The sequence below is a fragment of the Cervus canadensis genome, chromosome 18 (genome assembly GCF_019320065.1).
Source record: "Cervus canadensis isolate Bull #8, Minnesota chromosome 18, ASM1932006v1, whole genome shotgun sequence".
NCBI classification, from domain to species: domain Eukaryota; kingdom Metazoa; phylum Chordata; class Mammalia; order Artiodactyla; family Cervidae; genus Cervus; species Cervus canadensis.
This window is the reverse complement of record NC_057403.1, coordinates 40,914,998-40,930,958: the sequence shown is the minus strand read 5'-3', so window position 1 is coordinate 40,930,958 and position 15,961 is coordinate 40,914,998. Positions and strand designations below refer to the sequence as shown.

Genomic DNA, 15,961 nt, shown 5'->3' with positions numbered 1-15,961 from the left:
AAGAGGTACCTGATGTCAAAAGAATCCAAAAGGAGCACTTAGTCCAGTGGGTAGGGAGAGGTTATCAGGAAGGGCTTCTGGAGAAAATAGTGATCAACAAGTTGAGATGAGAAGGATAAGCAGTAAATTACTTGGTAAGAAAAGAATATCCAGGAAGAGGGAACAGTGTCCTGTGTCCTGTGGCAGGAGCAGGTGTCTCAAGTGAGAGAGTGAGGAAGGCCAATGTGGCCAGGGCAGAAAGTGCAGACAGGACCTGCAGAGAGCTGAGGATGGGGCCATTGGCAGGGCTACACTACATAGGACCTCGTGAGGACCTTGTCTTTATTTGGAGAATGTTAGGAAGACAGGGAAGGTTGAGCAACACGAAGGCCCTGCTGAGGAGTGTGCCTCAGAGAGTCAGTGATGTGGAGCGTTTTGGTCAGGCTGGTTTGGTGGAGGGGTGGGGGCAGCAGCCACACTTAAAGGGAGGAATCTAAGACAATGAAGGAATCTAAGATTCTTATTCTTGCCCTCCCTCCCTCTCTCTCTCTCTCTCCCAACTCTGTCCACTACTTCCAGTCATTTCATTTATTCAGCAAACGTCTACTGAGCTCTGATTGCATTCAGACACTGGACCAGGCTCCAGGCAGCCCGTGCACCCTCTCCAGGGTCCCACCATCCCGGTTCCTGACGTCTCTCCTGCATCTTCCCCTCTGGCTTCACTTTGCAAGTGACTGGCCTGAGGCCACATGGCTGATTTGGATGAGCCAAGATTCAAAATTAGACAGTGGGATCCTGGATTCCATGTTTTTAAGCTCCATACCCTGATGCCTGTCTTCAGTTTCAAGAATATTGTGCCCATTTTAAAGACATAACCTAACAGAGCATAGACTGTGTAATTGGCATGACTGGGACCCAGGACCCACACAAACTGGTCTGGAGCATTGTCTTTTTCTTTCTTCTTCTTCCTTTTTTTTTTTTTTTTAGTGTTTTGAACTTTAATTTTATTATTATTTTTTTTAATTATTACTTTTTTTTTTTTTTTCACTGTGCTGGGTGTTTCTGCTGTCTGCAGGCTTTCTCTAGTTGTGGTGCACAGGCGTCTCACTGTGGTGGGTTCTCTTGTTACAGAGCACGGGGTCTGGGATGTGGGGACTTCAGTAGTTGTAGCAGGTGGCTTTAGTTGCCCCACAGCAGGTGGAATCCTCCCAGTCCAGGGATCGAACCCAGATCCCCTGCATTGGCAGGCAGATTCTTAACCACTGGACCACCAGGGAAGTCCTGGCCTGTGGTGTTTTCTGCTACCACGGGCTGCCTTTAGAAATTGAGGTTGGGACAGAACACCTCGTACTGATGGAGGGAAGAGACATGGCTCTTGATTGCTGTCACCTGTGATCTCTGTAGCGAATTGCTGCCTTTGCTGGGTGCAAAACCACCACCTCGGCTGTCCTTGTTCACTGCCTGCGCCAGAAGACAGAGGACGAGCTCTTGGAGATAACGCAAAAGATGGTAAGTGCACCTACTCTCTTGGAAAAACAAACCCCCATCTCTGGAAACATGGCTGCAGGCTTCCACATTTCACCTCTCCCTTTGCCCTGGACAAACTGCCTTGGATAGTTTCTCACCTCTCAGGACCAGTGTCAGCCTCTGGATCTGAATGGGGAACTGTTTTTCTTTATTATTATGGAATATCTCAAACTTTAGCAAAGTCAAAAAAGAACATAATGACCAATTAATAATCCTCTAGATCTATCAAAACTTATTTTTTCTATTCTCATTTTTAGATATATTTTTAAACTTAAACATTATATATTTCAGAGATAACTACCATCCTGAATTTTAGGGACAGGAATATGACAAACAAATATTTTTGGAAAGATTATCACAATTTATCTTAGTTAACTTACAAACCATTTCATTTTTAAGCCAATGGTGGGCCACTTTTCTAGATTTTTTAAGAGTCTGCCTCAGTTGTTATTCTAGGAAAGCTATACATCAAACCATTAATCCATCCAACCATCCATCCATTTATTCATCTATCCATCTATCTTATCATGCTTCTATCCAGTCCACAAATCCATTCAAAGTTTTTCATTCATCTGTTATTATTTGTCCATGCACCATCCAGGCACCGATATCATCACTCCATCATCCATCCGTCCAAAATCAGGGATCCATCCATAACCCATCTGCGAGGTGTCATCCATGTATCCACTTGTCCATCTGACTCACCAGTACTCCACGTACTGACCACTTCATCCATCCATGTATCTATGTTAAGTGTGTGGGGAGGGAGAGGTGGTAACAGGGAGGGTGATGGGAACGTGAATCGGATATATAGTCCCTGCTCACAAGGAACGTTCCACGGAGAAACACACCCACACACTTTGTGGGTTCTGTATGGTAGGAATACAGAGAGGGGAAGTGTCTGTTATACTAAGCAAGGATGCTTCACAGGGAAGGTGACCTGTGAGGCTTGATGGATGTCTGTGGCAGTGTCTCATCACAGAGAAGCCACAGCAGGACGGACACCTGGAAATACAGCACCAGCACCAATAGAAACTATCCTCTGTGTCGGGGAGGGTTTGAAAGAAAGCCCAGAGTAACCAAAGCACCTGGGCTCTCTGTCTGGACTCCAGAGGGTATTCCTGGACCCCCAGAAACAAGTCTCTGACACTGGACTCTGATCTCTTTCCAGTGTGGCCTTGGGAGTTAAATCCTGGCTTCTCAGGCTCACATGATGTGACCAATATATTCAAAGAATGAAAACACAACTACTTTCTAATACCTAAAAGGATGTAAATTTATTTCAGCACCTCTCAATGTGGCACAGAAGCTCCAGTTTATAAAGGGAGAATTGGTAACTTTGGTAAAACCCAGAGCCTCTATAATCCTCCTGAGTTTTCTGAGATCATGTGGAAGTGTTTCCATGATTACCTTCTCTCGCTAACACACACACACACAGACACACACACACATGGATACACGCACCTGGATTGCAGGGCTACAACACATAATGGAGAGACCGTTTTTGGTGACCTCATACATACTGGTCAGGCCTGTTAGCTACAGTGTAACAATAAAGTCAGCACAGTCGTGGTAAACGTACAACAAAGAGGATTTTCAGTGAGTTTGTATGAGTCAGGATTTTCTAATGCAAGATGAGAAAACTCATCTCAAAGTGCTTTGAGAAGAGAGGAATATGTTGTGACAGAATCTTCAGGTAACTCATGGACAAGTCCAGGAGTGGATGGCTTGAGGCATGGCTGGATCTGGATGCACGTATGGTGTTATTAAGAATCTGTCTCTATCCCTCAGCTTTTACCTTTCTGTGTTGGCCTCACTGTTAGACAGATCTGGCCCCTAAGGAAGTTAAACAGCAATACTCTAGTCTTACATCCTATCTGCTTAGAAACCCTCTTTCCCAACTCCAGCAAAAGTTTTGGGTAAACTCTATTGAACGGACATGGGCACGTGTCCATCCCTGAATTAATCTCTGTATTCAGGGATTTGGTACATCTGAGGTCACATACAGATGCCTGTAATCGTGGAGTGAGAGTGGGGAAGAGGGGGTCCCCAAAGGAAAATCGGGGTGTTGTTGCCTGGAGGAACAAGAAGGGGAAACGGGCGGAGGGCAGGGCAGGCACCAACAACAGTCCTCTGGGAGCTCCCCTCCCCCATCCCACCCCTGCATCCTGAGCTGGTGCCCAGGGGAGGGAGTCCTGCCCGCTTCCTTTCAGCCCAGCCAGGGAGGCGCCAGGAGGGAGCCCTTGGTACCTTTGGGCACAGCTCACAGAGGTCAACTTTCCTCCCAGGAAGCCTCCTCACCACAACCCCTGTCTTTGTCTTCACAGAACTTTTTCACTCTTGATTTCTTGGGAGACCCAACAAAGGTAAGGACCTTTGGTTTCTTAATTATGGGTTTTAAGTCTTGACACCTTTAAGCTCCAGTTATATATGAATGACAGAATTCTCCCATGCAGAGCCATAGTAGCTCCTTGTGATTACCCTGCTGACGCCCGGAGAAGGATTAGAGTGCTGTCCGGGTGGCCCCGAAGGAGACCAGTCATCAGACTAGAACCCAATACTCCGACCACGAGGCCAGTGCTCTCCATCGTCAACTCTTTGTCCCTGTCCCCAACCAGCCCATGGTCTTGTTTACATTCCTAAAATCGCCCTATTGGGAGAAGGTGAAGGAGAATCCTCCACTGCGGTGAGTGGAGATGACTGGGGAAGGGGCTCTTCAGGAGCCTTCACGAGGAGCCTAGATCGCCTCCTGGGGGGTTTCAGGTTGACTGACTGTGCAAGTCGCGCTGTTTGCAGGGATGTGGGGAAAGGAGCCATGAAATTCAGTCCTCAGGACACCACCCTCCTCCCAGCCACGTGGGAAAGTCCAACAGCAGGTTCTGGTGGCATTGCTTCTGTGGCGTCTCAGTCCTGGCCTCTCTGCAGGCTCCCTGCGGAGTCTTACCTTAAAAGGTGTAGAGAGGATCAAAGGAGACCTAGTCCGTCAACAAAGTGGTTTTTTTTTAAGTATAGTTGATTAGCAATGTTCGGCTGGTTTCTGGTTTATAGTGAAATGATTCAGTTATACATATATATATATATATATATATATATATGCAATCTTTTTAATATTATTTTCCATTATGGTTTATTACAGGATATTGAATATAACTCCCTCTGTAGGGGCTTGTTGCTGATCTGTTCTATATGTAGGATTTGTATCTGCTAATCCCAAACTCCTCATTTATCCCTACTCGGCCCCTTTTCCCCTTTGGTAACCACAGTTTGTTTTCTGTCTGTGAGTCTGTTTTGTTTTGTAAATAAGTTCATTTGAGTCATATTTTAGATTCCACATATAAGTGATATCATATGGCATTTGACTTTCTCTTTCTGATTTACTTCACCTAGTATGGTAATCTCTGGGGCCATGCATGTTCCTGAAAATGGCATTGTTTTATCCTTTTCCATAGCTGAAATATTCCATTATATGTATGTTCCATATCTTCTTTATACATTTATCTGTCGATGGACATTTATATTGCTTTTATGTCTTGGATACTGTATATAGGGCTGTTGTGAACATTGAGATGCATGCGTCTTTTTGAATTAGAGTTTTCTCTGGATATCTGCCTGGGAGTGGGATTGCAGGGTCATATAATAATGATATTTTTAGCTTTTAGGGAACCTCCATACCATTCTCCATGGTGGCTGCAGAAATTTACATTCCCACCAACAGTGTAGGAGGGTTCCCTTTTCTTCACAGAGATCAAATAAGGAGCTACTTTTTGTCTTTTTGTTTCATCTCTAATACCACTCACACACCTTCTCATGGTCCTGTTTAGTGCCACCGTTTGTATTCCTGAGTTTTGTGCTGTCAGTTTTGCTGTTTAAAATAATCCCAACCACAGACAGAAGGGCCGTCTAGAGTGCCTAAGTGCAGGCAGCCTACGAAGCGTCTGACTAGTGAGAAATACGAGTAAGAGACAAACTGCCTTCAGGCCTGGGTGACAGTGTTAATGAGTCAACAATGCAGAGCATCTGGAATAAGAAAAGGTTATTTGCCAATCAGTGCCTTGAGCTGCTTAGGAATATGCTAAAGTAACATCTATAGCGTGACGAAGCCTTGAGAAACAAGCTTTGTTTGTGACTTTATGAGATGAAGGTGGATTTAAAAAAAAGCATAGTGGGCGGCACTGAAGTGAGGCTGATGCCCAAGGGCTTTACAGTAGCTTCGCCCAGGAAACCGCTGAGTCCTTATGGGCTGTTGTCTTCTTTTCTTTTCCTAGTTCATTCTTCTATTATTTACTTAGTTTTGGCTGTGCTGGGTCTTCACTGCTGCACGGGCTTTTCTCCAGTTGCAGCGTCGTGGTCTCCTCTCTAGTTGCAGTGTTCAGGCTTCTCACTTCTGTGGCTTCTCTTGTTGTGGAGCACAGGCTCTAGGCACATGGCAGCCTCTGGGCTTATTGCCCCGAGGCCTGTGGAATCTTCCTGGACCAGGGATTAAACCCCAGGTCCCCTGCATTGGCAGACAGTCTCTTAACTGGGGGACATCAGGGATGTCTGTCACAGTAACTTTTTAGAGCTTAAGTACCACAAATAATGAGAGCTGAATGAGACTGGAAAGAGACATATAGGTGTGTATATATATATATATACTTCAAATATATGCACATTATATTATATATTTTTATACCAAATTGACTGAAGATCTGGCCCCATCACCTGACCACTGCCGTCCCCTGGTCAGAGTTCTCCCCTCTGGGGTCCACACAGTTATCCCCCTTTGTTAGGACTCAGGTGTGTGATACTGGTCACGGGCTTTAGCAGGTGGAGAGGGAGATGTGGTGTGACCTGGAAGGTGAAGCACAGACACTACTCTGCCCTCTTCTCCAGATCTATCCTTTCCTGCCCACCGTGGTGGATGGAGTGGTGCTGCCAAAGATGCCCATAGAGATGCTGGCTGAAAAGAACTTCAACACCGTTCCCTACATCGTCGGAATCAACAAGCAAGAGTTTGGCTGGATTCTGCCATTGGTGAGAAATTCAGGCCTCACAGACTTATCTCCCGTGCCTGTCACATCACCCTCCCATCTGTGGTCACAGACCTCTCTCTGGGACCAGGGCAGCTGTCCCCTTCATACAAGCTGACATTTCCATGGAAACCATCTCTGATGGTCCACACTGTCATCTGGGTGGTCAGTTCTGGGTACCCGCATCCCCACACACTCTCTGATTGTCCTCCCATCCATGAACCCTGAAATGTCGGTTCCAGGAGGGCTGGTGGAGATCATCACGGGGCAGATGAAACACCCAAGGCCTGGAAAGGGGAAGGGGCTCGGGAGTCAAGGAGAGTGGGGCTTGGAACCTGCAGCCTCTCTGCTCAGGCTTGCTGCTTTCATGCTTTCTCCATAAATTACCCCCACCCCACCCATGCTCTCAGTCATCTCACTGGAAAGATTCAGACGAGCCTGCTTCCTCCTGAGCTAAAACTGTCTTCTGAAAGTTAGGAAGGGCTTTCCCTTCTGACAGAGATAAACAAAGCCAGACCCTAGGTGAAGTGGTAACAGATTTGATTCAGTTACATCCCTGCTAGAGGGAAACAATCCATCCTGAACTGAACCCAATCCCTGAAATGAAAGCCTGGAGCTTATTTAAGGAGTAGGTGGGAGTGGGGTGGGGTGGGGTGGATTGTCCATGTGACTGGACCACCTGGATTTGTTAGCTGACATTTATCTGGAGAAGAAACAAACTTCTGTCTTTATGACAGGAGGCAGTGGTGTAAGTAGAATCAAGATTCCCCTGAAGTTAGGCCTTTCTCCTCTCACAGGGACTGGAGGACAGAGCAAGAATTATCCCTGAATGTTTGTTTTTCATAGATGGCTCTCAGGTCCTTGAGGAAACAGCTTTGGGTGGTAGATTTACATTTAAAGGGACAAAGAAAAGATTTATAATTACAAGATGAAAGGTTGTTGCTGAACGATAAGACGTCGGGATTCTTGGCCTCCAGAGGAGATGAATTCAATCTGAGGCCAGAGACGAGGCTGGATAGCTCAGAGCTTTTGTGTAATAAAGTTTTATTAAAGTATAAAGGAGATAGAGAAAGCTTCTGACATAGGCATCAGAAGGGGGCAAAAGAGTACCCCTTTCCTAGTGTTAGCAATGGAGTTATATACTCTCCCATGAATCCAAAGAATGTCTGGAGGTTGTAAAGACCTCACCAGACCTACTCCCATAATTTACATTTTAAGATAACAGAGTTGGCCAGAAGGTTTAATCCAAAGATTGTCCTCAGGCAGGATACATCCTTGTAAAGACCAGACCTACTCCCATAATTTGTTTTAAGATAACAGAATTAGCCAGAGGGTTTAATCCAAAGACTGTCCTCAGGCAGGATACATTATTGTTATATAGTCACTCACAATCTGAGTAAGTAGGTTGGGCCATTTGGTGGAACCAACTTGAAGATAGAGTCTGAGGTACATTAACATAGCTTAAGACAACATTTCCATAAGAAAAAGAAATGTATTGGTTAACTCAAGGTTTGAGAGTAGTTAGCTTCAGGTGAAACAGCATTTTAAGAGAAACCTCCTTTTAAATTTGTACAGAGAAGAAAAAATATCGCTTGTCTGATTCCTCCTGCCGCTTAAAAGAGAAAAAAATGTCTGGCACTTGTAGCCTATTTCCTCCGTTTGGAGACCCTTGGCCTTCCTGCCTGTTACCCTCTCAAAGAGTTCCAAAGTAACTGCTCTAAGAGGGAGCTCAGGGACCAAACTGCCTGTCACCAGGTTTTGGTAGAACAAATAGTAAAATTTCCTGGCAGCCCAGAGCTCTTTAAGGGGGCCTGCGGTCATCCTGGGACATGGCCTTAAGCTTCCTTTAGCTGTCCTCGACTTTGGTCAAGTCTCTTAGGGCCGCAGTTTTAAAGGAGTTATTATGTGCAGAGTTCTATGGTTCTTCAGAATGATTTCAGAGGTTATACCAAAGGACCGAGGTCATAATGGCAGGATTTGGGGCTTTCTCAGTTATCTGACTAGCAAATCTGCCTGTAAAGCCCGTGGGTCAGGAAGATTCCCTGGAGAAGGGAATGGCTCCCCACTCTAGTATTCTTGCCTGGAGAATTCCACGAACAGAGGAGCCTGGTGGGCTACAGTGGATGGGGTCGCAAAGAGTCAGACACGACTGAGCTACTAACACTTTCACTTTTTTTTTACAGTTCTCTGACACAGGCAGGGTACTGGTGCAGTCCGTGTCATCTGCCCCAGAGCCCTTCACTTCAACACTTGGCTCGGTGAAATCTTCCCTCTCTCTCTCAACCACTCTGGGGACTCTAATAGTTTGTGTGTGTGTGTGTGTCACACACACACACACACATGGACTAGGAGAGCTTCCCTTAACAATTACATTATCCTCTTTACACTCCCTGTTCTCTGGATATGAAAGTCCATTTGAGTCCGAAACTCATCAAAGACCCATGCCGAACGAAGACCCATGCCCATGGTCACATGACAAAGTGACCATCAGCCTCCGTTTAATTTGGTCTGTTGGTCACTTTGGTTTTTCCTGCTATTTCCTAATGATTTCACAATTGCTTAACCTTTGTTTTAACAGTTCATGGGCTTCCCACTCTCTGCAGGCAAGATGGACCAGGAGATGGCCACATCACTCGTGTGGAAGTCCTACCCCATCCTTGTAAGGCTCTAGGAATCACGGGAACTGGCTGAGCACCAAAGAGGGGCAGGGGCTTGTTCCCAATTGCAGAGCAGCTAAGGGCAGAATGAACACTGGGGCTCGGGGTGGGAGGGTTCAGCTCCTACTTTTCTGCCTCTCCACCTCACCACCAGAGGTGGGCAGGAGCGGTGGCATGGGGCCTGAGAGGTTACCACAAATGCAAGCCTTCCTCCCTGGCTGGGGAAGCCCAGGCTGTTCACAGGGCTTGGTGGTCACTTTAACTTTTGATCTATTTCAGAACATCCCTGAGGAACTGGCTCCAGTGGCCACTGACAAGTATTTAGGAGGGACACATGACCCTGTGCAAAAGAAAGACCTGCTCCTGGACTTGATTGCAGATGGGTTGTTTTGTGTCCCATCTGTGAACACAGCCCGTTACCACAGAGGTGAGTCTTGGACACTGGACAGCAGAGGGACACTGACCCCACCAGCTTCACACTGTATTCTGTCTTAGCCCTCAGCATAGAAAGATATAAGAAAACGTCAAGGTCCATTCCATATAGCCAGGGGCGGGGCACTGTCCTATTTTGATTTCCACCAGAAGCAGACTCTGAGAAAAGGGTCTAAATGCAGGTAGTGTATTTGGGGTGATCCCAGGTAACACTGGTAGAGGAGTGGGGAAGGGACACGAATGGAGAAGGAAGTCAGCCTACACGGTGCTGTCAGGCGAGTGTCCCCCATGGACACCTGGAGCTGGGGAGCTCTGGGAAACCAGCAGAAGACGGGGTCAGGGTTTTCCCGAGTGAGTGACAGGAGAGCTGGCGTGTTTATCCTCCAGCTTTGGTGAGTCGTCAGCTGAAGGCTGTTCCCAAGGGCAGTTAATTCCCTGGTGCTTTGACCTGCTGCACATGTGGGCAGAGTGGTCTCTGGCTGCCGAAGACCTCAGGCAAAGAGCTACAGATGCAGGAGGCGGAACTCCGGCCAGTGTGCCCAGAAGCAGGGGACATGGGGAGACACCAACAGTCTCTGCCCCGGGGTCCCTCACCTGAATTACAGTAGTCTGTGGGGCCACAGGGCAAATATTGGAGGTTTTTTCTTAGAAGGCTTCCAAGGTCAGAGCTAGCTTCAAACCAGTTTGTTAACCAGTGGAGCTGGGGATAGCAAGAGGCCAGGTGTTGGATCAGGAATGTTGTCTGGGACCAAGAAAACCCAAAGGACTGAGCCGAGGGAGGTATGGGCAAGTGGTCTGGAGAATGTTTATGTCTGCAGCTGGCCTTGTTCCATGCCAGTGTGTGCTGGGTCTGTCACAGGACCTTTCAGCGCATCCCCACACTGTGTGCATCCCCACACTGTGTGTGAGGGGGCCCTAGAGGCATGAGGCGAAGGATGGAGGAGCTCACCTGGACAGGAGGTGTCCTTTTGGAGTGCCTTGCTGAGGTCCTCACAGGACCCTCCCTTTCCAGGAGCTGTCTCTCACCTAGGGTGCAAGGCAGGACGTGGTTCTCTGACCCAGACCACTCTTTCTAAGCATGCTAGAAGGGTTTTAGAATGTGGGACTGTATAAGCATAATAAAAAGTAGCTACAGCTGACCTACCAGGTCCCCCCAGTTCAATATAGTCATGGATAGATGCTGGTTACCCTTCCTCCTCCCCAGGGTCTTGATGAAGCTCTTCAGCCAGGGGCTGCCTGGGGTCAGAACTCTTCTTTCACAAACTCGGTCTTGTCTCTCCATACACGTGGTTTCCTCCGCCTCATTGTTCAGTCATCCTGGATGCGTCAGGACATGTCAGACCCCCATCAGAGTCATTTTTGCTTGGACTTCCCAGACTTTATCAACATTATGCTTTCCTTTCTTAAACTCTTCTTACTTAATCTTTTTTTTTATACAGAAGAGAACTTATTCTGAATATAAAAATTAATGTGTTACAGTTGTAGAACATTTTGAAAATATGGAAACACATAAAGAAGAAGCTAGAAGTTTCTAGCTTCTAGTCAAATTTCTAGTCAAAGCTAGCTCTGACCTTGGAAGCTTTCAAAATTCATAGAAATATCTGCTATAAATTTTTGACATATTTTCTTCCTTAATCTTCCCATGTCTTAAATATAATTTAAATATTAATTTTATATAATTTTTTTTTCATGGAATCCTATATGGTAAGCATTTCCTCAATGTCAATGAAAACTCATAAAATGCATCCATTAGCTCATGGAATAATACATTAAAATTTACTTTAGTATTCCTGTCTTATTGGATATTGAGGCAGGCTGACCATACTTTAATGCTATAAAACATTATGCTCAGCCTTATGTGCATATATCTTTATCCAAATCTCTGATGATTTTTTTTTAGATTTATTTACTAAAGGTTTAATTACTAGGCTAGCTTGTAGGAACATTTTAAAGTTCTTGATATATATTGTTAAATTGCTTCCAGTATATCAGAATGAGTATTTCTTAATTCTCTCTGTTGAGATACTCAGATTAAAAAATAAAAGTAATGCTGCCAATTTCATAAGCCCCTCCTTACCACATAAAGAAAAAAGAACATCACACTGTTTAAATTTGTGTATTTTTTATTGCTAGCTCTTTCCTTCCCTCTGCTTTTCTTATTGTTCCTAAATGTTATTATTCAAACACGTGCCCTTTATTCTTTTGAAGACTTGTGTTGTGGTTGTAGGAATTTAATAAATCTCAGAAGTTTAAGGCAGAAATGTTAAAAAGAAAAAAATGAACAGAAATATCTTTTGGGCAACATGCTCTCAAAAATAATATCTCCCATTTGTGAAAGTTCTATCCCCTATGGTTGGATCATGAATTCTTTCTAAAACTTTAAAATGGCAGAGCCAAGGTTAAAGCCTCTCCTTATGGCAATCTCTGCTTGACCTTGAAGTAAAGTAAAGTCGCTCAGTCATGTCCTACTCTTTGTGTCCCTGTGGACTGTAGCCTACCAGGCTCCTCTCTCCACGGGAGTTTCCAGGCGAGAGTACTGGGGTGCGTTGCCATTTCCTTCTCCAGGGGATCTTCCCGACCCAGGGATCAAACCTGGGTCTCCAGCATTGCAGACAGATTCTTTACCATCTGAGCCATCAGGGAAGCCCACACCTTGAAGCAACTGTTTAATAAGTGGGGTGTGGGCCCACAGAGGACTGCTTCCTCCAAAAACCACCTCTTGCTAAAGCAAAGTGCAAAGGTGGGAGATGAGGGAGGCAATGAAACAAATTAATTTACATCCTCCTGTCCGGATGGCACATATTGTTAAACTACTCTGTGGGGAAATTTTAATGATATGAGGCAATTATTATGGTCATATGTAATAACACATACAATAGTATCATTTTATATGCATAAGTGGAATAAGTTCTGAAATATTAACAGAGGCTTCTCTGGGCAGTGTGGTTGTAAGTGATCCTTTTGTTCATTTTCCTTTTTTTTTTTACGCATTTTCCAAATGTGATAGTATCCCCAAGGTGGGGAGGGGATGTTGTGCTATCTCCCCACCAGTCTGCCTTGGGGCCTGACCCTTCCCCATTAGAGTCACTGGCTGTGGCATAACGATCAATGCAAAGCACAGAGGTCCCCAGGTGGGGGCCCCACGAGGTAGCCCTGAAGGAACAAGATGGGCATCTCTGCTGAGCATCAGCAGGAAAACTGACATCTTCCTGGGGCTTCGAGACGGGAGAGGAGCGGGGAGGAGAGAGGCCAGGAGAGAGGGGCTGTCCCCTTCCTCAGCCCCTTCTCCCCTCTGCCACTGCTGCACACTCCCCAGGCCACGCAGGAAGCAAGACACATGAGAGGACAGACACAAAGGAAATGAAATGCCAGACTGAGGTTTCCCGAGACACGGGGAGCAAATTTTCCCCTTTCTGCAGAGGTTTGTATTTAAGTCTGCACGTTCAGGCTCACAACTGAATTTACTTCACTCTTCTTGAAATACATGTGAGAATCACTGGCAAGGTTCAAAAATGGACATAATGGAAGACACCTGTCAGGCTGCAGGTATTCTCAAGGGAAATGAAGACTAGCTTGTTAGCAATGATACAATAAAGTGTGCATGTATGGACATCCTTGTGTGTGGATGCATCAAAAGGGACTTGTGTGAACTGACCCAGTGCCCCTATAATTTATTTAGAATGGAGCTACTCAAGGTTTGAACCCACTCCAGTACTCTTGCCTGGAAAATCCCATGGATGGAGGAGCTGCATCCGACTCTATGGGGTCGCAGAGAGTCGGACACGACTGAAGCAGCAGCAGCAACTCCAGGTTTCACCATTCATCCATTCACTCTTCACTTACTCATTCAATAAGTACCCAGCTCAAATCATTTTCCACCTCCCCCAACTACCATTAAGCAGGTGATGAAATTTTTCCAGAATTTTTCATGTGCCCATAACCAGGGGCGTCCTGTAGGAACACACAAGGCTGGCACACGGTTGGCTCTCACAGTGGGCAGCTGCTACTAATGCTGTTGTTGTTCACTCAGGACTCGGCCTGCCCCCAGTTTCTGATTGCTCACAGCCCCCTGGAGACGGACACCATCAGGTGTGTGTCTGCTGAAATGAACCGTGTATGAATCCATGTTTTCCAGATGCTGGAGTCCCGACCTACATGTACGAGTTTCAGTATCGCCCAAGCTTCTCATCAGAGCTGAAACCCAAGACGGTGATAGGCGACCACAGGGATGAAATCTTCTCTGTCTTTGGGACTCCAATTTTGCAAGGTGATGGCCCTTTGGTGACTATAAACTTGGAGTTAGGAGATCAGGGTTCAAGTTTATTTGGTGACCTTGGGCAAGTTCCTCCTTCTCTCCAGGTCTTTGTTTCCTGAATCACCATCACAGGGTGGAAGAACAAAGGTCCCAGCCATTCTCTTGCTCTAATGTACCTGATGGAGAATGCGTATCCTTGTGCCCTCACCCATGGTCACTCTTAAGAATCCAGACCTGGGCATCAGCAAGATGGGAGCTGGGTCACCTGCAGGGCCCTGCTCAGGGCTAGAAGGCTACCACTCACCCTGCCCTCACAAGAACACATCAGAATGTGCGTGAGGGTAAAGTTAGAGTTGTTATTACCCTTGAATCCGGACTAACATGTGTGTCTCTCTCCAACCATCTATCTATCTAAAACTGGTATCTTTTAATATCGTAATATATCTAGGTGTGTAATATATTTTTAAAAAAACTTTTCACAGATGTCTTCAATGCCTTAACCATTAGCAATTACAGACAAATTGTGTGTGACACATCACAGAACTGTTCATTACACACAGTGCCTCTGGGCATTTCCTGGTTGGGTGACTTTTGCGGGATCTTGCAGCTCGGTTATTTTCCAGATTCTGTGAAAATGTGTGTGGATCAAGGACACCGAGAAAAGACCCAAAGGAGAGCATCCTGGGAGGTGGGGTTACTCTAGCAGAAACCCTGGGGTGTGTCCCTGAAACACTGAAGGGGGAAGGGCAGTCGGGAGGGCACAGAAGACAAGGCGATATGCTTCTGGATCGACTCCAGCCCTTCATGAGCCCAGCCTCAGTCCCCACACTGTCAAGCTTGAAGTCCACTTGTGTTACCCAAGATCTTCTTAACATGCAGGCTTAGACTCAGTAGTTCTGGAGTAAGGCCCCCATTTCTGAATTTATTAACAATTTCTCAAGTGCTGCTACTGCCAATAAACCACACTTTGAGCAGCAATGGCTTTGTCCCCTCCCCACAGATGGTGCCTCAGAAGAAGAGATCAACCTCAGCAAGATGGTGATGAAATTCTGGGCCAACTTTGCTCGGAATGGGTGAGCTGCTGGCAGACATGGAGCGGGGTTGGGATGGGACAGGGCATGTCTGTTGGGTGGGGGGAGCTTCCAATGTGTAATGGTCAAACACCCCGTCCTGTGACCTCTCAGATGAGAGCTCCACATGATGGACTGGCTGCCCACGACATGGACAGCCTCCTGTCTCTGGAGGCATATGAGCCTTTGGCAGAAATGAAACCATGGGGTCCCTGACAATCTCAGAGGTCCAAGACCACACAGCAGCTTTGGGGAATTTCTGTTTGATTTTGTCCCAGGAACCCCAACGGGGAGGGGCTTCCCCACTGGCCAGCATATGACCAGAAAGAAGGGTACCTTCAGATTGGTGTCAACACTCGGGCAGCCGAGAAGCTGAAAAGTGAGAAAGTGGCTTTCTGGAATGAGCTTCTGTCCCAGGAGGCAGCAAAGAAGGCCCCACAGTCAAAACACGTTGAGCTGTAAACAGGGGGTTTCTCTAGAAGTGTTTATGTGCCAAAGAGGCGTCTTATTGTGGAGTCTGAGGAATTATCCGATGGGAGTGGCAGAGGTCAGGGAGGGGGAGTTTCTGTTTCTGTGGCCTCAATTTGGAAATAAATGTTCTTTTGGAGACCAAGTCGATGTCTTTGTCTTGCACTGGAATAAAGCCATCCTCCTCAGTGAGAGAAGGATGAAGACAGTGGGCACCATTGGCAGGAAGGTGCTCTGGCCGTTCTGGCTCGAACTCTGGGCGTGCAGAGTGGAGCTGGCTGGGCCCTGGGAGGTGCTCAGGGGGATGCTGCATCTGCTCCATGCCTCTGGGCCATCCACAACTCCAATGAGAGGATGTGGGGGACCAGAGTGCCGAGTCCCCCTCGTCCATGTGGAGCTGCCTGTAGAGATGGAGGTGACACAGACTGAGGATGTCCCTGGAGTGGGAAAGAGGGGACTGCGCATGGCGAGACTGAGGCATGGCTGCCTGGCCCTTCCTGGCCCTCCTGCAGGTCTACACTTCTTCCTTCAACTTACGGATTGTCCCTCCAAGCCCCTCCCTGC

The 15,961-nt window shown here is 46.6% G+C and overlaps 1 protein-coding gene across 1 annotated transcript in view; it reads left to right on the top strand.

Moving 5' to 3' along the window:
* Positions 1-15,542, top strand: part of LOC122421312 (liver carboxylesterase-like) — a 23,951-nt gene extending 8,409 nt beyond the window's left edge. The window contains exons 3-10 of the mRNA XM_043437168.1: positions 1,384-1,488; positions 3,834-3,872; positions 6,379-6,519; positions 9,094-9,174; positions 9,452-9,599; positions 13,740-13,871; positions 14,860-14,932; positions 15,208-15,542. Coding sequence (XP_043293103.1) covers positions 1,384-1,488; positions 3,834-3,872; positions 6,379-6,519; positions 9,094-9,174; positions 9,452-9,599; positions 13,740-13,871; positions 14,860-14,932; positions 15,208-15,391 — 903 coding nt within the window. The 3' untranslated portion in view covers positions 15,392-15,542. The remainder of the gene's footprint in view (positions 1-1,383; positions 1,489-3,833; positions 3,873-6,378; positions 6,520-9,093; positions 9,175-9,451; positions 9,600-13,739; positions 13,872-14,859; positions 14,933-15,207) is intronic.
* The last annotated feature ends 419 nt before the right edge of the window (positions 15,543-15,961 follow it).